At 39.3% G+C, this 18,341-nt stretch overlaps 1 protein-coding gene across 2 annotated transcripts in view; it reads right to left on the bottom strand.

The window, feature by feature from the left end:
- Positions 1-18,341, bottom strand: part of acsl6 (acyl-CoA synthetase long chain family member 6) — a 63,932-nt gene that overhangs the window by 25,414 nt on the left and 20,177 nt on the right. For both annotated transcript variants that reach the window (XM_034682814.1, XM_034682815.1), the window contains 8 exons: positions 17,641-17,861; positions 15,578-15,692; positions 14,805-14,869; positions 7,543-7,644; positions 7,221-7,320; positions 6,430-6,608; positions 2,615-2,647; positions 547-598 (listed from right to left, as the gene is read on the bottom strand). In XM_034682814.1, the coding sequence (XP_034538705.1) occupies positions 547-598; positions 2,615-2,647; positions 6,430-6,608; positions 7,221-7,320; positions 7,543-7,644; positions 14,805-14,869; positions 15,578-15,692; positions 17,641-17,861 (867 nt within the window). The remainder of the gene's footprint in view (positions 1-546; positions 599-2,614; positions 2,648-6,429; positions 6,609-7,220; positions 7,321-7,542; positions 7,645-14,804; positions 14,870-15,577; positions 15,693-17,640; positions 17,862-18,341) is intronic.

Raw genomic sequence — 18,341 nt, 5'->3', positions numbered from 1 at the left:
TTATTATTATTATTATTATTATTATTATTATTATTATTATTATTATTATTATATGGTATATATTTATCTATTATTATCATTATTATTTTTTTTTTAATGTTTTATTATTATTATATTTTGTTTATTATTATTATTATTATTATTATTATTATTATTATTATTATTATTATTATTATTATTATTATTAATAAGAGTAAATAATATTGTCTCTCATCTTTTTAATGGATTCATGATTTCTCTCTTTGTTTCCTTGTTTTGATGTTTTTGTTTCTTCGTCTGTTTTCTGTCTTTAGAGTTTTGCTGCCAGCTTCTGTTCTCCCTTCCCATCAGTGCTGTTTATGTTTTTGCTCTGTGAAGCACTTTGGGCTTTGTTTCTGTTTGAAATGTGCTTTACAGATAAAGTTAGGTTGATTTGAATTCACAATGACTTTGTGTTATTTGCCCTCGGTGTAAATTTAAATTTAAATGACAGAACTTGAACATTGATTTTATGATTTTAGCGTGCTGGCTGTATTGCTCATGTTTCAGATGATGTTTTTTTTTTACCTGTGGTCCCGCTGGTGAAACACACGATAGAGAGGTCGTCTGGAGCCGGCGGCTGTGGAGAGAAACAGACATTATTAGAAAGACAGAAACACACACACCACTGATCACTGCCTGTTGACACAACAGAGGTTTATCTACAGCCATCGTCTCTGTCATCAGCAGTCGTAGTGTGTGCAGGACTCGTGTCTCCTGAACTGTAGAAGTGACTCTCTCTTTGATTTTCATCAGAGCGATGATACTGGCTGAAGCCCAGCTGCCCGAGGATCAGAGAGGAGGAGGGGGGGTGGTTGTCACTGTTTGGTGTTTTATCTGTAAACACCAGCAAAATAAAAACGATGCCAAAACATCTCCAGATCCTTGTTCCCATTTGGGACAGAGCAGCAAATTAAAAAGCTTGCAGGAACACAGCTAATTGATTTGCTGCAGAATCACAATTTATTATCTCATTAACTAGACCGGCTTTAAACGAGTCGACTGAAAGTGCTTATGAATTCATAATTGATTTGATCTGTGGCTTTATGATGGTGCATTCACAGTCCAAAGAGAGGGGGAAAGTGTTCATGTGATTTACTTCTAGGGTATGCAGCTCACTGAAAATGTAGTAACAAAGGGGTTCTCAAAGTGGGGTCGGGACCCCCTGGAGTGTCTCACAGAACACTTTATTTCTTTAAAGTAATCTAAAATTGCACATTTGAGCAATTTATGTAAAAATATTGACAAAAATATTCGTTACATTTGAAATAAAACCTTCCAAATAAACATTTTTTCATTAGTTCTGTTCCTATTTTGTTGCCAGGTGACTCCTGATGTCAGGATAAGCAGGTTAATCTACAGGTGCATGCAGGTAAGCACATTTCCTGCAGATCAGCTAACTGAAGTATGAAGCAACATTGAATCACTTCAAGGAGCAGTGGGGGTTTCCCTCTCTCTCCTCTCTCTGCCTGTCTCTCACTTTAACTCTTCCTGTTACATTAAAGTTACTAACCATAGACCTTTCTGGAGTCCCTGAGCTCCCTTGTCTCGTAGGTTCCTCTGGATCTCTGCTGTAGATTCCAATTTTGGTCATTCATCCTTTCTTTTCTTATTACCTTCTTTCTGTCTTCTTTCTTTCTATCCTTTCATTCCGTCCTTACTTTCTTTTTTTTTTAAATTCATTTTTCCTGCCATTTTTTTCTTCCTTCTTTCTTTCTTTCTCTCTTTGTTCTTTCCATGTTTCTTCATCCCTCATGTCTCCTTTTCGTATCCCGTCCTTTCCTTCACCATTTATTCTCCTCTTTTTCTTTCTTCTGGTCTCCCTCTCTTCTCTCTTTTCTTAGACCTTTCTGGAGTCCCTGAGCTCCCTTGTCTCGTAGGTTCCTCTGGATCTCTGCTGCTGTGGACGTGCCAGACTCCAGCTGCTACAACTACTACTATCCGTCTCCCCACTATCATCTCTCTCTCTCTTCATCTCCCTCTATCCCTCTCTCCAACACGGTCTCAGCAGATGTGTGTCTAACATGAGTCTGGTCCTGCTGGAGGTTTCTGCCTGTTAAAGGAAGTTTGTCCTTGCCACTGTAACTTGCTAAATGCTGCAAAGTGCTCTGCTCATGGTGGATTAAGATGAGATCAGACTGAGACCTGTCTGGAAGATGGGACTGGATCTGATCCTGGTCTTGATGTTGGGTCTTTGTTAATGATAGAACATAGAGTCCGGTCTAGGCCTGCTCTGTTTGGAAAGAGTCTGAGGAGAACATTGTAATATTTGATGGTAAATGTGCTTTTTAAACATTGGACATGTTTTCTCCAAAGCGTACAAGGAAGTAAAACTGATGACAAACCGATGACACCTTGGGGCGGAGGTTCAGGTGATTGGTCAAATTTGTGGGATAGTTGTGATCACGACAACTCCCTGGAGGGACCGGCGAATATGCTGAGGTGTAACGGTCAAGCATTTAGCATGTTCACCGTCTTCGTTCAGGGTGTCAGCATGCAAACATTTTCCCAGAGTCACACTGACAGAGCACTTATTTAAAATGTTGTTCAGAACATCTTCATTTTATGCATATCAGAACTATGAATCATGACTTACTATAGGTTTTCTGTGATGCTCTCTCCCAAGAGCCTGTAAGACACAAACAAGAAGACAACAGCTGTTAGATGAGTGGAAACCTGCATGAACAAAACTCTAACTCAAGCAGCACGTCAGATTTATCATCAGAGGTCATATACTGTATATGCAGCGCTGTGGTGTGAAAATCAAACACTTAAAGCTGTCTGCAGAAAGATGAAGATATTAAATGTGTTTGATGCTGACTCTGTGTTTTACATCAGGCCTCATGTTTCTCTGAAAGCACGTGGTAAACCAGAGGAGCTGGATGTCACAGAACAAATACCTGCAGGAAGGTTGATCATCATGAAACAATTAAAGTCATGTGCACACGTAACATCCAGCTGCTTTCCTGTAAGTGTCCTGACTTTCTGTAAGTCACCTGGATGTTCAGAACAACACGTGATTGTTTACTTTAATGCATGCAAAGATGGCTCTGTCTCTGAAATCCCAAACACTCTGCTTCCTCTGTTTCTATCTCTGGGAGTCTCTGCAGCAGACACAGCTTTGACCTGCTGCTTTCACACTCGTGTTTGTTGTGAGTTGTTGGCGGTTACAGGAATGAATGCAGCTCTGAAATTACTGTAACTTCCCACCTCTTCCTCAGAGGCATGACAACACACGATGACACTCAGTCTTGTTGCCCGTGTGGGTTTTTAAGCTTGTGAAACTCCATATCTTACAGATTCATTGCAGACAGAGGAGAGCAGATTAACATCTCATGCCCTAATGCCCAAAAAAACAAACAGCTTTTGTTTGATCGTGTGCAGCCGATAAGATCTGAGCGTTAGCTTGTTCTGACGGCCTGTTCATTGACTTTGAGCCGAGTGCAGAGTTAAGATTCCTTCACTGTAAATGGAATGAAGCCAGAGCGGTCCTCACTGCGGTGGCACAGTGTGTGAGCACGCCAAACAACAAAGTGAAGACGTTCAGGTGAATCACAGGAAGTCTGAACATTAGTGATGATGCACATTATGTGCAGAATTACAAAGTTTGTCAAACATTCCCAACATGGATGTAAAAGTCTCTGCAGTCAGTGTGTGCAGGGATTCCTGAGATAAGAGCATGTATGACCGTGTCATGGTTTTTGGGGGTAAAAACGGCCTTATTTTAAAGCAGGGGTTCCCAAAGTGTCCCAAATAGTACATTTTACCCATTATAGTAAAAAATATCAACAAAAATAGAAGCTAAACTTGAAATAAAACCTTGAAAATATAAAGTGTAATGAGTTTTCTACCTTCCAGATGAGTCCTAAGTTTAGTGTTAGTGAACAGTTAAAGGGGACATATCACGCTTTTTTCATCAACATATACTGGTCTAAGAGGTCCCCAAAACATGTCTTTAAAGTTTATGCTCAAAAAAACACTTTGAAATCAGATTTTGGTCTGCCTGAAAAGTCCTCTTCTTCATTCCTCCTCAGAACAGTCTGTTTTCTCTCTGACCACGCTCCCTCAGGAAGTGGGTGTGGCCTCGGCTCTCCAGCACGTTGATCTAATGTTTACATGTTGGCTGAATATACACGGCTGCTCAGAGATCACGTTACTTCAACCCTCTGAATCTGATCCTGACGGAGAGGCGCCTGCAGCAGGACCTTTCTGAACCATTGGTCACAGATTTAGTGTTTCTTGTTGTTTTATTTGTCAGTATGTCGACGTGTGTCTTGGTACACAGCTACAGCTACGACATGTAGCTATGTGGCTATGCTAACTAGCACTAGCACTTATCCATGATAAATAAAAATCATCCACTAGATCTTCAAATCTGCAGACGTGGGGAGTCAAAGCGACCTTTGTGTTTATTAAGACAGCCTACAACTAGCATGCCTCCCTCCTAAGCTCCTTGTTAGCACACATGTGTGCAGGGAATGAAAAACGGAGGAGGGGTTGAGTTGTATTTTATACAGTCTATGGGCTGAACAAGCTCCGAGCTCTGACTTCCTGTTACAGACCGGATATTGTTGTTACGTAACAAAAACACTGAAAACTGAAACGGCTGGTTTCAGCACACATTTACAGAAAGGTGGAGAAATCAGAACAGGGGCAGAATGGATTCTTTTCATTCTCGGGGGGTTTGTAGACAGGGACACATATTTCAGGTAGAGAACCATTAAAAAGTCAATTTTGCATGATATGTCACCTTTAATGATCTAAAGCATCAGTAGCAGCAGGTTCATTCATAACACACAGGAAACACAGACACATGCTCATATAGGGAGGGTCATTTTCAGCAGATCAGCTAAATGAAGACACATTAAATCACTTTGAGGGACAGTGGGGGTCGAGGGCTGAAAAGTTTGGGAACCCCTGGTTTAGAGAATCTCCTCAGCAGCATAAAACAAGTCTGCTCCTACTACTGTTCGTACACCATCTTATTACTGTGCAACTTACAAAAGAGACGCCACACGTGACTGTCTCTTCTTCTTTCCCTTTAATAGTGACACACGCTGATGTGTCCTCCAGCAGTGTCTGATCAGCATGACAACCTAGATATGCAGACTTTTGTTATACATGTTTTTATCACCTCCTGTCTGGATGTCTGTAACTCACTGTACACATCTTTAAACAGAGTCACAGCTTGTTTAAACACAGCAGCAAGAGTCCTCACTAGATCCAGAATCAGAGACCACATCCCTCCTGTTTCAGTTTCCCTCCATCAGCTCCTGATACATTTCAGATTTTAAGATTTTATTGTTGACTCTTAAAGACGCTCAGGTACATTTCTGATCTCCTCCCTCCATACGTCCCCGGTCGTACCCTGAGGTCCTCAGCCCAGAGGCTCTGCTCGCCGTCCCACAGTCGAGGCTGAGGACCAAAGGTGAGCCGGCCTTTTCTGTCAGAGCTCCGACCCTCTGGAACGACCTCCCCGAGGAGATCAGAGATATTTTAAATTTCTTTTAAATCTCTTTTAAAAACACATTTTCATCCATGTGCTTTAACAGGAGATGTCACCTGAGCGTGTTTTAAACCAGATTCTTTTTCAGGGAGTATTACTGACAGGATTTTATCATTTTATATATTTATATTGTTATATTTTTATATTTTCATAATCTTATTTTTTCATATTTTTATTTCTTATATATTGTATATTTTATTTTTTGTATTTTGTTATTTATTCTTTGTTATTTTCTATATTTCTGATTGTTTTAATCTTTAATCTTTTGTTGTTTTTATTCTTCCCACATTGTTTTATCTCGTTTTATTCCTCTTCCTCTCATTTCTCTTTTATTGTCTTTTAGTTTCTTATCTGTAAATCTCTTTGTAATCCTGTTTAAAAAGTGCAATATAAATAAAAGTTATTCTTGTAGAATGCAATAAACTTTTTGAGCCTGATGAAAGGGAACAAGCTTCCCTGAACACTGAACTCTCAAACACGTAGTTTGTTTTTCAAAGTAAACTAAAGACTAACTTTTTGATCTGGCTTTTAATCTGGAGTCTTTTATTTTCAGCCCTGAATTTCATTATAATAATACTTTTAAAAATCATTTATTTATCTGATTTTCTTATTTATGTATTTATATCTTTCTTGTATTTATCTGACATGTTTTACTTTTACTGTTTTTTACTTATTTTATTAATTTTACTGTATTCATTTTATTTTATTTTGAAGCCTTTTTTATTTTTTTATTTTTATATTATTTTACATATTTCTGTTGTTTCCTGTCTCTCTGTTCTCGGGCTGCATGCTTGTCTGTATGAAAGGTGTTATATAAATAAAGATGAGTTGTGAAGTGAATAATGAACAGTCAGTTTTGAATAGTTTAGCAGTCATATCCCCCTCTCCCCTCTTTAACATCATACCTCCACTTCTTGCATGCCTTGAACGTGGACGCCGCAGCTCTTGCTGTGCTCCACCAGGGCGGCGTCGAAGGCATCCATGAGGATGATTCTCCTCAGGCCTGGAGTCTCTTTGCGCTCCACATTACCCAGAAGCACCTGAGCTTTCTCTACTTTGTCACAGATGACCGTGGAGATGTCCGCTGCAACGACACAAGCACACAAGAGCACACACACGAGTGTGTGAGTATGAAGAGAAGGAAGAAACAAAAACAGAGAGATCCAGACGTGGAGCAGAATCAGCTGTGATTAAAAACACTGACACATGAAGAGTTCAGGAAAACAAAGTGACGTCAATCAAAGATAGAACTCAGTGGAGCTGCAGATTCAGGTCTCTGCGTATACTCTTCATTTATTTATAGGTCAGGCAATCACAGGTCGACCGGCTGTTCAGTCAGGCATGAAAACAGAGCAATAGAAGCAGTGTGTGTGTCAGCTTAATGGCTCAGCAGACACACATCTGCAGCAAGTTATCACATCCTGACTTTCCCTACAGCATGTTCAGTCTTTAAATAAACTTTAATTCATTTAGCATTGTGCCATGAGATAAAACCAGTGCTCTCTGTCACCATTGAGGGGAGCTACATCTCTAACATCGACACAGAAGCTGCTGAAGCAAATCCTCCTGCACGCCTCACAGGGACGTTATTTAACTCTCTTTTTATCTTCAGATATGACAAATTAACCTCCTGTTGTTTCTGTTAGCAAAGCTGCCACATAGCATTTGTAGTTTTTTAAGTGTGTCGTGTTCTCACCGGTGTTAATGATGAACCGTATTGCGTCTGGGCCCAGTGTGTCGTAGAGGGGAACCACCACCATGGAGTAGGTGTAGCAAGCGAGCTCTGAGATGATCCACTGGAATCACATAACACAAAACGTCAGGGGTCAAAGGTCAGGGGTGGGAGTGCATTGATCCGTGAGAGGTCATGCATGAAAATTGAACCCTAGGTTATGTCATAAATCATTCAGGCATCCTCACAGTGAGGCAATCAGCAGAATAACAAGTGAGTGATACATGAACGCAGAGAGACGGTGAGAGAACAGGAAAGAGATGAAGACAGAGAGAGTTGTAGTCACCTCCGGTCTGTTCTGGGCGAACACTCCGATGAACTGGTTGGGGTTTGGTTGGCAGCCCTGGTGCAGGAGGCCGGAACCCAGGTGCTCTGCCCGGGCGGTCACCTGTATGAAGAACAGGGAGACAGAAAAAAACTTATTTGAAGGGACTTTTACATTAAAATAAGCAAAAGAATCTGCTAACCCTAACCCTAAACCCTAAAGGAGGTGTTCTCAAACTGTTTGGAGCCAGGGACCCCTTACAGGTGAGAACATTGTCCAAGGACCCCCTCATAACTGTAACACTATTAAACACATTAGTGATGTCATGATCAAAAGCTGCGGCTCTGAGAGTCGATGCTTTATAGTGGATCAGAAGAGCCGGCTCACATCCAGAGAGCGCCGGCTCCCAGTTAGTTCCTTTCCCTGCTTAGCTCTCTCAGTGCTCAGCCCCAGCTCTGCTCACAGCAGAACTTTGTTTTGATTGGTCAGCATGGCGGCCATGCGGCCAATCACATGTGAGGATATAGGATCCAGGTGATGGAGGGGAGGCTGTGTATCGTGGCTTCATCTGTTCCTTCTGAGAGGGTTAGGGTTAGGGTTCTTCTCAAAGACCGGGCAAATACTCACTGAGAGGAGAAACCGGATCAGACCATCCAAACTGAGGCATCTGATTTTACTCAATGCCAACCTGAGGACATTAATAATGTTTGCTTGAGTTTGGTTCTGGTTCTGGTTCTGTTTGCTTGAGTTGGTTCTGATTCTGTTTGTTTCAGTTTGGGTCTGGTTCGGTTCTGGTCCGGTCCTGGTTCGGTTCTGGTCCGGTCCTGGTTCGGTTCTGGTTCGGTTCTAGTTCTGTATGCTTGTGTTCGGCCCTGGTTCGGCTCTGGTTCGGTTCCGATCCGGTTCTGGTCCGGTTCTGGTCCGGTTCTGGTTCGGTTCTTGTCCGGTTCTTGTCCGGTTCTGGTCTGGTTCTGGTTCGGTTTGCTTGAGTTCGGTTCTGGTTCGGTTCTGGTTCGGTTCCGGTCCGGTTCTGGTCCGGTTCTGGTTCGGTTCTGGTTCGGTTCTGGTCCGGTTCTGGTCTGGTTCTGGTTCAGTTTGCTTGAGTTCGGTTCTGGTTCGGTCCTGTTTCGGTTTGCTTAAGTTTAGTTCTGGTTCTAACCCTAACCCTAACCCTAACCCTAATCCTAACCCGAACCCTAATCCTAACCCTAACCCTAAACCTAATCCTAACCCTGACCTAACCCTAACCCTAACCCTAACCCTAACCCTAACCCTAACCCTAATCCTAACCCGAACCCTAATCCTAATCCTAACCCTAACCCTAACCCTAACCCTAACCCTAACCCTAATCCTAACCCGAACCCTAATCCTAATCCTAACCCTAACCCTAACCCTAACCCTAACCCTAATCCTAATCCTAACCCTAACCCTAACCCTAATCCTAACCCTAACCCTAACCCTAACCCTAACCCTAATCCTAACCCTAACCCTAACCCTAACCCTAGCTCTATCCCTAATCCTAACCCTAACCCTAACCCTAACCCTAACCCTAATCCTAACCCTAACCCTAACCCTAACCCTAGCTCTATCCCTAACCCTAACCCTAACCCTAATCCTAATCCTAACCCTAACCCTAATCCTAACCCTAACCCTAACCCTAACCCTAACCCAAATCCTAACCCTAACCCTAACCCTAACCCTAACCCTAATCCTAACCCTAACCCTAAACCTAATCCTAACCCTAACCCTAACCCTAACCCTAACCCTAACCCTAACCCTAACCCTAATCCTAATCCTAATCCTAACCTTAACCCTAACCCTAACCCTAACCCTAATCCTAACCCTAACCCTAACCCTAATCCTAACCCTAACCCTAACCCTAATCCTAACCCTAACCCTAACCCTAACCCTAATCCTAACCCTAACCCTGCCCAGCCTCCTCAGGACCCCACAGACCGGGGATGCTTTTAAGAAACATTTAAAGACTTTCCTCTTTTAAGAGGCTTTTAACTTATTTTAAGTTCTGCTTTTAAGAAATGCTCAAATTTGTTTTTACTGTGTGCCTGTAGCACTTTGAGATGTCTTGAAATGAGAAGTGTTATAGATAAAATGTATTATTATTATTATTATTATTATTATTATTATTATTATTATTATTATTATTATTATTATTATTATCTAATGTGCAGGAGAGATAAGGAATGTGGGGAGTGGAGAAGGGGCATGCAGCAAAGGGTCGAGGCCAGCGCCCAAAAAAGAATCCTCATTGTCGCTGCTTTTGGAAGCCAATCAGAAGTCATGTTCTCTGTTTGGAAACATCCATGCTTTTTATTTTCCAGAGAACTGATTCCCCTCCTGTATTAAAGTGTTGCATTGTCTCAGGATAGCATGACTGTGAAGGACATCTGAAGGAAGTCAGTATTCTTTCGGTGCATGAGTTGCAGAGAAGAACTTTCCACTGAAAGTCCCACTCTGTGTTTACTTCAGTGTGAACTGATGTCATTTCCCAAGAATTACACAGTCATGAATTAGGAGAGAATATAAAAACCTGTCCTCCACCCACCTCCATCACATGACCTGACGTCATCAGAGAATGTGAGGTTGCGTAATTAACCTCTCCTGCGGCCTTGGGTAGGGCGTTTTTTTAATACTTCTACATCACTTGTCTAAATAAAATTCCCTCAAACCGCCGGCACAAGCACCGTCATGACTTTCCAGAACACCCAGTTATCTTTCAGTGTTCAGGGATCTGTTGGAACCTGAAACTGCTGCGAGGCAGGCTGGAGGTTTTTCCACGGGCAGAGATACCAGCGCTGCAGAGATTAACATCAGTGCTCACGTCTGGCCTCATATCATCAGAGCGCAGCAGGGCGATGAGGAGCTTTGTTTCTACACATGGATTCATTAAGGCCGAAGACCAGAGGGAATAAACGGAGGGAGAACTTAGAACAATGTTAACCCTGATTCTAAATATATCACCAACATATGACTAATTCAGCTCTAATGCAGCAGCTTCACATGACAAAGGCCGGGGAGTCGACATGTTGCATCAAAATGAAGGCACAACATAATATCTGTTATCCCAGTATACAGATTTATTCACTCACATAAACCTGGGACAGAGTTTTAACTCACTCTGTAGTTATATTATCTTATCTTAAAAACAAAAAGAGTCTTTGAGGAATTCTAAGCTGATTAATAAAGAAATAATCCCCTCTTTTTTTTAAGACTTTTTAAGCTTATTTATGCAAAATGACAATCAGGCTTTTATTTTGTTAATATACACCACTTTTTTTATTTTATTTAATATAAATGTGAAAGCTTTGTAATTTAAAAAAACAATCTTTCAACAACCCTGTGCTTTAAACAATTGTGACGGACATTTTTCACTTTATTTTGAGCATGTTTCAGACATAAATGCTTCCCTTTTAAATGTTCCTCATGTGTCCTTCACAAAGAGAGAGAGCTTTCTGTTTTTATGTCCCTAAACTCTGAACTCTCTAAACATTAAAACGGCGAGCTCTCTGAGTGTTTTTAAACTGAACTAAAGACTTACCTTTTTAATCTGGCTTTTAATTTAGAGTCATTTTTTGCTGCATTATCACTGTTATTACTATTACTGTAATTACCATTGTTCTAAAATTATTTTATTTTATTTTTAATTGTTATTTTATTTAATTAATTCTCCTTCTGGTATTTATCTTTTATTAATTGTATTGTAATATTTTGGTTTTATTTCTCTTGTATTTATCTGATCCTATTCTATGGATTTTATCTTAATTATTTTATTTTATTTTGTATTTTTTAAATTTAATTAATTTTCCTTCTGGTTTTTATCTGATCTAATTTTAATGCTTTTTTCTGGTATTCATCTGATCTTATTTTATTGATATTATTGTAAAATTTAATTTATTGTATTTTTTTGGTATTCATCTAATCTGATTTTATGGATTTTATTGTAATTATTTAATTTTATTTTTAAGTATTTTATATTTCCATCCTCTCTCTTATTTTAGTCTTGTATCTTTTCTCCTGTTGCTGTTGTTTTCTGTCTCTGTTCTTTGTGAAGGACTTTGGGCTGCATGCTTTAATGTATGAAAGGTGAATATAAATAAAGATGAGTTGAGTTGATAATTAAGGTGAATGATCGGTTGATTATTATTAATCAATAAAAATAAATAAACACTCTAATACTTCTCTTCCTTAGCCTGCAGCTTCATTAGCTTCATTAGCTTTGTTAGCTTCAGTAGCCTCACTGTTGTTGTGTAAAGTGTAAATATAGTCACAAATAATAAACTGATAAATCAAGTCTGACAAGATATTTATCTGACATGTCACAACACAAGAGAGATTTTAAACTTTATAATTATTAAGGGTGGTTATTTTCTATTTTTAGAAACAATAATTTCAGATTTGGTTTCAGGGCAGATTCAGAACCAGGAAGCCTCTGTGGTCCTCAGGCTGCAGACTACACCTGAGTGATGATTGATTTATAAAGTGACTGATGATTGATTTACAGCTCTCTGAATGTCACTGCATGGCTTAATGTGACTTTTATGAAAACTCAACTCAACTTTATTTATAAAGCACCTTTCATACATAGAAACATGCAGCCCAAAGTGCTTCACAGAGTAACAGACAGTAAGAAAACAACAGCAATGGTAAAATTATAAAAAGGCATGATTTAAAAAAAGAAATACTTAAAAAAGAAAAGAAAATCAACACAGCAAAATTAATAAAATAATTGAGAGTGGAAATAAAAGTTAAAAAATAAGGTAGAGTTAATGAGATCAGATGAATACAAGAAATAAATAAGATAAATAAATACATGTTAAAATAATAATGATTAAAATAATAAATATAATAATAATAATGCAGTCCAGGGCTAAAATAAACTACTCCAAATTAAAAGCTAGATTAAAAAGGTAAGTCTTAAGTTTACTTTTAGAAACACCCACAGAGCTCGCCGTTCTGATGTCCAGAGGCAGAGAGTTCCACAGCCTAGGGGCATAAAAACAGAAAGCCCTCTCTCTCTGTGTGAGAGACACACGAGGAACATTTAAAAGGGAAGCATTCGAGGACCTCAGTGATCGAGCTGGAACATAAAATGACAGGAGATCAGTGATGTATGGAGGAGCAAGGCTGTTAAGAGCTTTAAAAACAAGTAAAAGGACTTTAAGATCAATTCTAAAAGAAACAGGGAGCCAGTGCAGAGTTTTTAAAAGAGGAGTTATGTGGTCAGTTTTCTTTCTCCTCGTTAAAGCTCTAGCTGCAGCGTTCTGAACGAGCTGCAGCTTTCTGAGAGATTTTTTGGGCAGTCCCATAAAAAGGGAGTTACAGTAATCGATGTGGCTTGTAATAAAAGCATGAATTAAAATTTCGGCATCTTTCTGTGTTAAAAAAGGTCAGACTTTTGCAATATTTCTAAGATGATAAAATGAAGTACTTACGACCTCGTTAAAAGGAGCATTAAAATGACTCACTCAAAGCAGCTGTCATCAAACCACTTCTGAAAAAACCCTCCCTTGACCCGGAAGTCCTAGCTAACTACAGGCCCATCTCCAACCTCCCTTTCATTTCAAAGGTGCTGGAAAAGGTTATTGCGGCCCAGCTTCAGGATCATATGCACTTCCACGGCCTGTATGAAACATTTCAATCAGGTTTCCGCTCTGCTCACAGCACTGAAACTGCTCTGGTCCGTGTCACCAATGATATCCTTATGGCAGCTGATGCTGGCTCTCCTTCCCTCCTCATCCTCCTTGACTTGACAGCTGCTTTCGACACCATTGACCACCACATTCTCCTCAAACGTCTCCGTGAAGACATTGGACTCTCAAACTCTGCCCTGGATTGGTTTACATCCTACCTCTCTGGGAGGACCCATTTTGTCAGCATGGGACCTGCAAAGTCCGCAACGCTTCCTCTCACCTGCGGTGTCCCTCAAGGGTCTGTACTTGGTCCATTGCTCTTCACAATATACATGCTCCCCCTTGGTCATATCATCAGCCAGTATGAACTTTCATTCCATTCTTATGCCGACGACACCCAGCTGTACATCAAAACCAACTCAACTGCTCCATCACCTCTCTCAACACTCACCACCTGCCTGGAGGAGATGAAGGCGTGGATGAGCCAAAATTCCCTTCAATTAAACTGCTCCAAATCCGAAGCCATACTTATTGGCACCCCCCACCAGGTCCAATCATCCCCCATAACCACCATCACCTTTTTTCTGGACAATCTATCCCCATTTCATCTGCTGTCACCAACCTCGGTGTGAGACTGGACCCTCACCTAACATTCCACAACCACATCAAACACCTGTCCAAATCCTGCTTTTTTCACTTAAGGAACATTGCCAAACTCCGCCCCTCCCTCACCGTATCTGACGCTGAAAAGCTCGTCCACGCCTTCATCTCCTCCAGGCTCGATTACTGCAATGCCCTCCTCATCGGGACCCCCATCAAAAATCTCCACAAACTCCAACTAATTCAGAACACCGCATCCAGGATCCTACTCAGAGTCAGAAAACAAGACCACATCACCCCAGTACTCCGCACACTTCACTGGCTTCCCGTCACCGCAAGAATCAACTACAAAATCGCACTCATCACCCATCGGTGCATCTATGGAAACGCCCCACTCTACCTAAAAGAACTCCTCACCCAGCAAACCCCAACCCGGAACTCACGCACTCCACATCAGAACCTCCTCCACCCTCCCAGAACCAAGCTCCGGACCATGGGAGATCGGGCCTTTTGTGCTGCTGCACCACGTCTGTGGAATTCCCTGCCCAGCCACCTCAGAACCCCACAGACTGTGGATGCTTTTAAAAAACATTTAAAGACCTTCCTCTTTAAAGAGGCTTTTAACTGATTTTAAGTACTGCTTTTAAAAGTTTGTTTTTACTGTGTGCCTGTAGCACTTTGAGATTTCTGGAAATGAAAAGTGCGTGATAAATAAAATGTATTATTATTATTATTATTAAAATCTGGATCTAAAACCACTCCCAGGTTTGTGACCTTTGATTTAAGTTGACTGTTAAAATCTCTCGGCCGGCTTTGGGTCCTATTAAAAGAATTTCAGACACTTGAACAATCTTATCATGAGAAAGAGAAACTATGATGTGTCCAAGAATATCTCTGAGTCTTTTAAGAGAACAAACATGTAAATATGATGTTAAACTGTGCTTTGTGGTCATTTCCACGTGCTTTATATCGCATTTGAAGGACCGTGCGTGTTGCTGATTAGAGGAGGTGGGATGTGCGCTGAAAGGCACTGACCTCTTTGTAGGATATCCATTTATAAGGCTGGTTGGGGAGCCGGGAGCCTAAGCAGGGTCCATCACCTGTGGGAGACAGAGAGAGAGGTCAGGATGCTGCATCAAGTTTAATCATACATCTGTGTTTGATCAGTGAGCATAAACAAATATAACATCTCTTTCTTGAAGTGAAGATCCAGACAGGATGATCTCTGACAGCAGCTACAATCAGCATCTTTATAACAACCATGTATAAAATGACATGCAAACCTTAGTGATCTTTAAAGAAGGAAGAAGTGAACTTTCTGAAAACAGTTAGTCAGACTGTGAGTTATATTTATGTGTTTAAAAATGTCTTCATGACAGGTTGGCAGCGTGTGGGTGGTGTCTGTATTTCTGGACGGTCTCACAAAGTTAAGATGATATCCTGTGGAAGGTCTGGATTCATTCTTAGAAATTGTATTTATTAACGTACTTCTTTTTGTGAGTGTTCCTGAAAAGTTGAAATGCGATCCTGTGGTTGTGTCCATAAGCTCCCTGTTGAAACGGCTCATCTGTCGCAAAGGCTCATGGGAGTTGAAGTTTTATGAGGAACGATGAAAATACAATCCACCTCATATTTCTACGTGCAGCTTTTTATTGACATTGTAAACCATTTCCTGGACAATAAACTTAATATGTGTTTTTAAATCTCTCATCAGACGTTTGGCAGAAACAGACGTCACTAAGAGTCTGTGTCTGTGACTTCTGTCCTTACGTGTTAAAGAGAAGTGACCACAGATTATTTCTGCTCACCAGATATGTGGAGACCTCTCTGGAAGACCTCGTACATGGTCCTGGCGTCATCATGGTAATGTGTCAGCAGCTTGGAGCTGTCGCCCATCATGGACCTGCGACCTCCTCCTTCATGCTGAGGCAGAGAAACAGAGACGAACGTTAGAATCACAAGCTACTTATATATATTTAAAGTCTCAGTGCTGCTGGTTTGAATTAAAAGATCAAAATAAACAAAAACAAGAAAGAACAAATTACAATCTGAACTCTGAGCCGTGTGCAGCTTTGTTTTGCTTGCGGGTGAAAGTGATGCATCGTTGGTAATTTAAGAAAGATCCTGAAAGCCACAGACGGTTCTGAATGGAGTTTCAGATTGACTACAAAGTGCCATCCTCACCTCGCGGTGAGAGGACACGGGGCTGAGGTGTGTTTGCTGGGCGTTGGTGTGGTGGTGAACCAGAGCGGGGTGAAACTGAGGATGTGTTACAGCTACAGCTGGTGAACTGAAACTGAGCTTCCTCACAGAGCGAGGCTTTACACTCCTCTAGTGTTCTCTGTTCTATAAATTATTATAGAATATAATAATAGTAACTTTTATTTATATAGAATCTTTAAAAACTATTATTTACAAAGTGCTTGTACAAACAAAGCATGGCGGAATAAACCTTTAACAGTCAGGGAGAAGTGTGAAAAATTCTAACAATGCAAAAAACTAAAAATACAACACAAAATGCTCAAAATAATAAATGCAAATCAAACAAAATAAAGTGAAGAAACAGTAAAACAATAAATCTTTGTTAAAGAGGTTTTTAAAAAATAATTCAAAGACAATAAAAAGACAAAGTCACATTAGAAAAAATAGAAAAAGATAGATTAAGAACTTTCAAATGATAAATAACAATGAAATAATAAAACAATAAATAGTGAAATAAATTTAATCAAATAAAATGAAAATAAATAAATACAATTAAATTAATTTGTTAAACAAAATAAAGAATAATAAAATAAAATAACTGACTTAGTTAAATAAAATACAAAATAATAAAATAAAATAAAATAAATTATTAAATAAAACTAAAACTAAAATAATTAGTGAAATAAATAAAAACAATTAAATACAATTAATTAGTTAAATTAATAAAAACAAATAATTATAGTACAATTAATTAGTTAAATAAATAAAACAAATAATTATAATACAATTAATTAGTTAAATAAATAAAACAAATAATTATAATACAATTAATTAGTTAAATTAATAAAAACAAATAATTATAATACAATTAATTAGTTAAATTAATAAAACAAATAATTATAATACAATTAATTAGTTAAATAAATAAAAACAAATGAATACTATTAATTAGTTAAATAAATAAAAACAAATAATTATAATACAATTAATTAGTTAAATTAATAAAAACAAATGAATACAATTAATTAGTTAAATTAATAAAAACAAATGAATACAATTAATTAGTTAAATTAATAAAAACAAATGAATACAATTAATTAGTTAAATTAATAAAAACAAATAAATACTATTAATTAGTTAAATAAATAAAACAAATAATTATATCTCAGGCTGTGAGATGGCTCGTATGGTGTCTCGGGGCGAGACCCAGACGAGCTTTAAATGAAATCAGTGAAATCTTAAAATCTAAAACGCAGAGAAAGCCAGAGGAGAGGAGAGAGGACAGGAGGGATGTGATGTTGTCTGTTAAAAACAGAGCAACTCTTATTTAAAATGTGTGTTGCAATTTAAGAAAATCAAATGATGAGTTACTTTTAATGATACCTCAGTAAAAAACAAAGACAGTACAATCCTGTCAGCTCAGCATAAAGACAGAGCTGCAGTGTGCATGTCAGACCAGTAGTTGGCGGTGTAATGTAGCATCTCTCTTTGTGGAAATCAGAGTGTAATAAAAGTTAAGAAGTTGTTCCTGAGATGACTGAGGCAGAGTTTTGTAGCCTGATCAGTGAAAACACAACACTCTTCTTCTTTAGTGAGTAAATAAAGTGAAGCAGGAAAGGTCTGATGACAATAACAGTCCATGTGTGTGTGTGCATGCGCCCAGTCTTACCGGCACCTCCTCGGACTGGTGCAGCAGGCTGCAGGGAGGCTTGATGGGCCGTGGTCTGGTGGCTAACCAGTACGCCAGCACGGCGGTCAGAGCGCCGATGCCCACCAGCGTGGACGTCGGCAAGGAACGGAAGAACTGACCGAGCTCGTCCATCTCCGGTATCCTCAGGCCACTCATCATCTCCTGGGCCTGCATCTTCTCCATCAGGGTGGAACTGAGCTCTGCAGGGGAGAAGACACACAGGACGCCATTAAACCTGAGATTTTGGTGCATTTTTTATTTGTAAGGACAGTAGAGGCTTTATTAAACCAAATATAAAAAAAACAAGAATATTTCATTCATATCTTAGGAAATAGTGTTTTATTTTACTTCTCATATTTTAATTTTTAGGAGTGATTTAAACCCTTTAAAAAGGCATAGAAGTGATTTCAGGTCACATCTTTTAGATGTCTTAGTGGAGTTCAGGAAGAAGCCCACAAAGTCTGCAAACTTTCCCCCAAATAAACATCATCCAAGCTTTTCACAAAGTTTAAATCTGACGATTTCTCAGAAAGCATTCAAAAGGAAATACTTACAATGTAAAAAGGGGAAATAGAATCAAATTATAGACAGAAGAAAAACAAGAAGGACCCCCTTAATTATGTGACATTTCATAGACGGTTTGCAGAAAAGGGAAGAGATACTGCATGTGAGCAAACACA

The sequence above is a fragment of the Notolabrus celidotus genome, chromosome 5, assembly GCF_009762535.1.
Source record: "Notolabrus celidotus isolate fNotCel1 chromosome 5, fNotCel1.pri, whole genome shotgun sequence".
Taxonomy (NCBI): Eukaryota; Metazoa; Chordata; class Actinopteri; order Labriformes; family Labridae; genus Notolabrus; species Notolabrus celidotus.
This window is presented reverse-complemented; position numbering and strand designations above follow the sequence as displayed.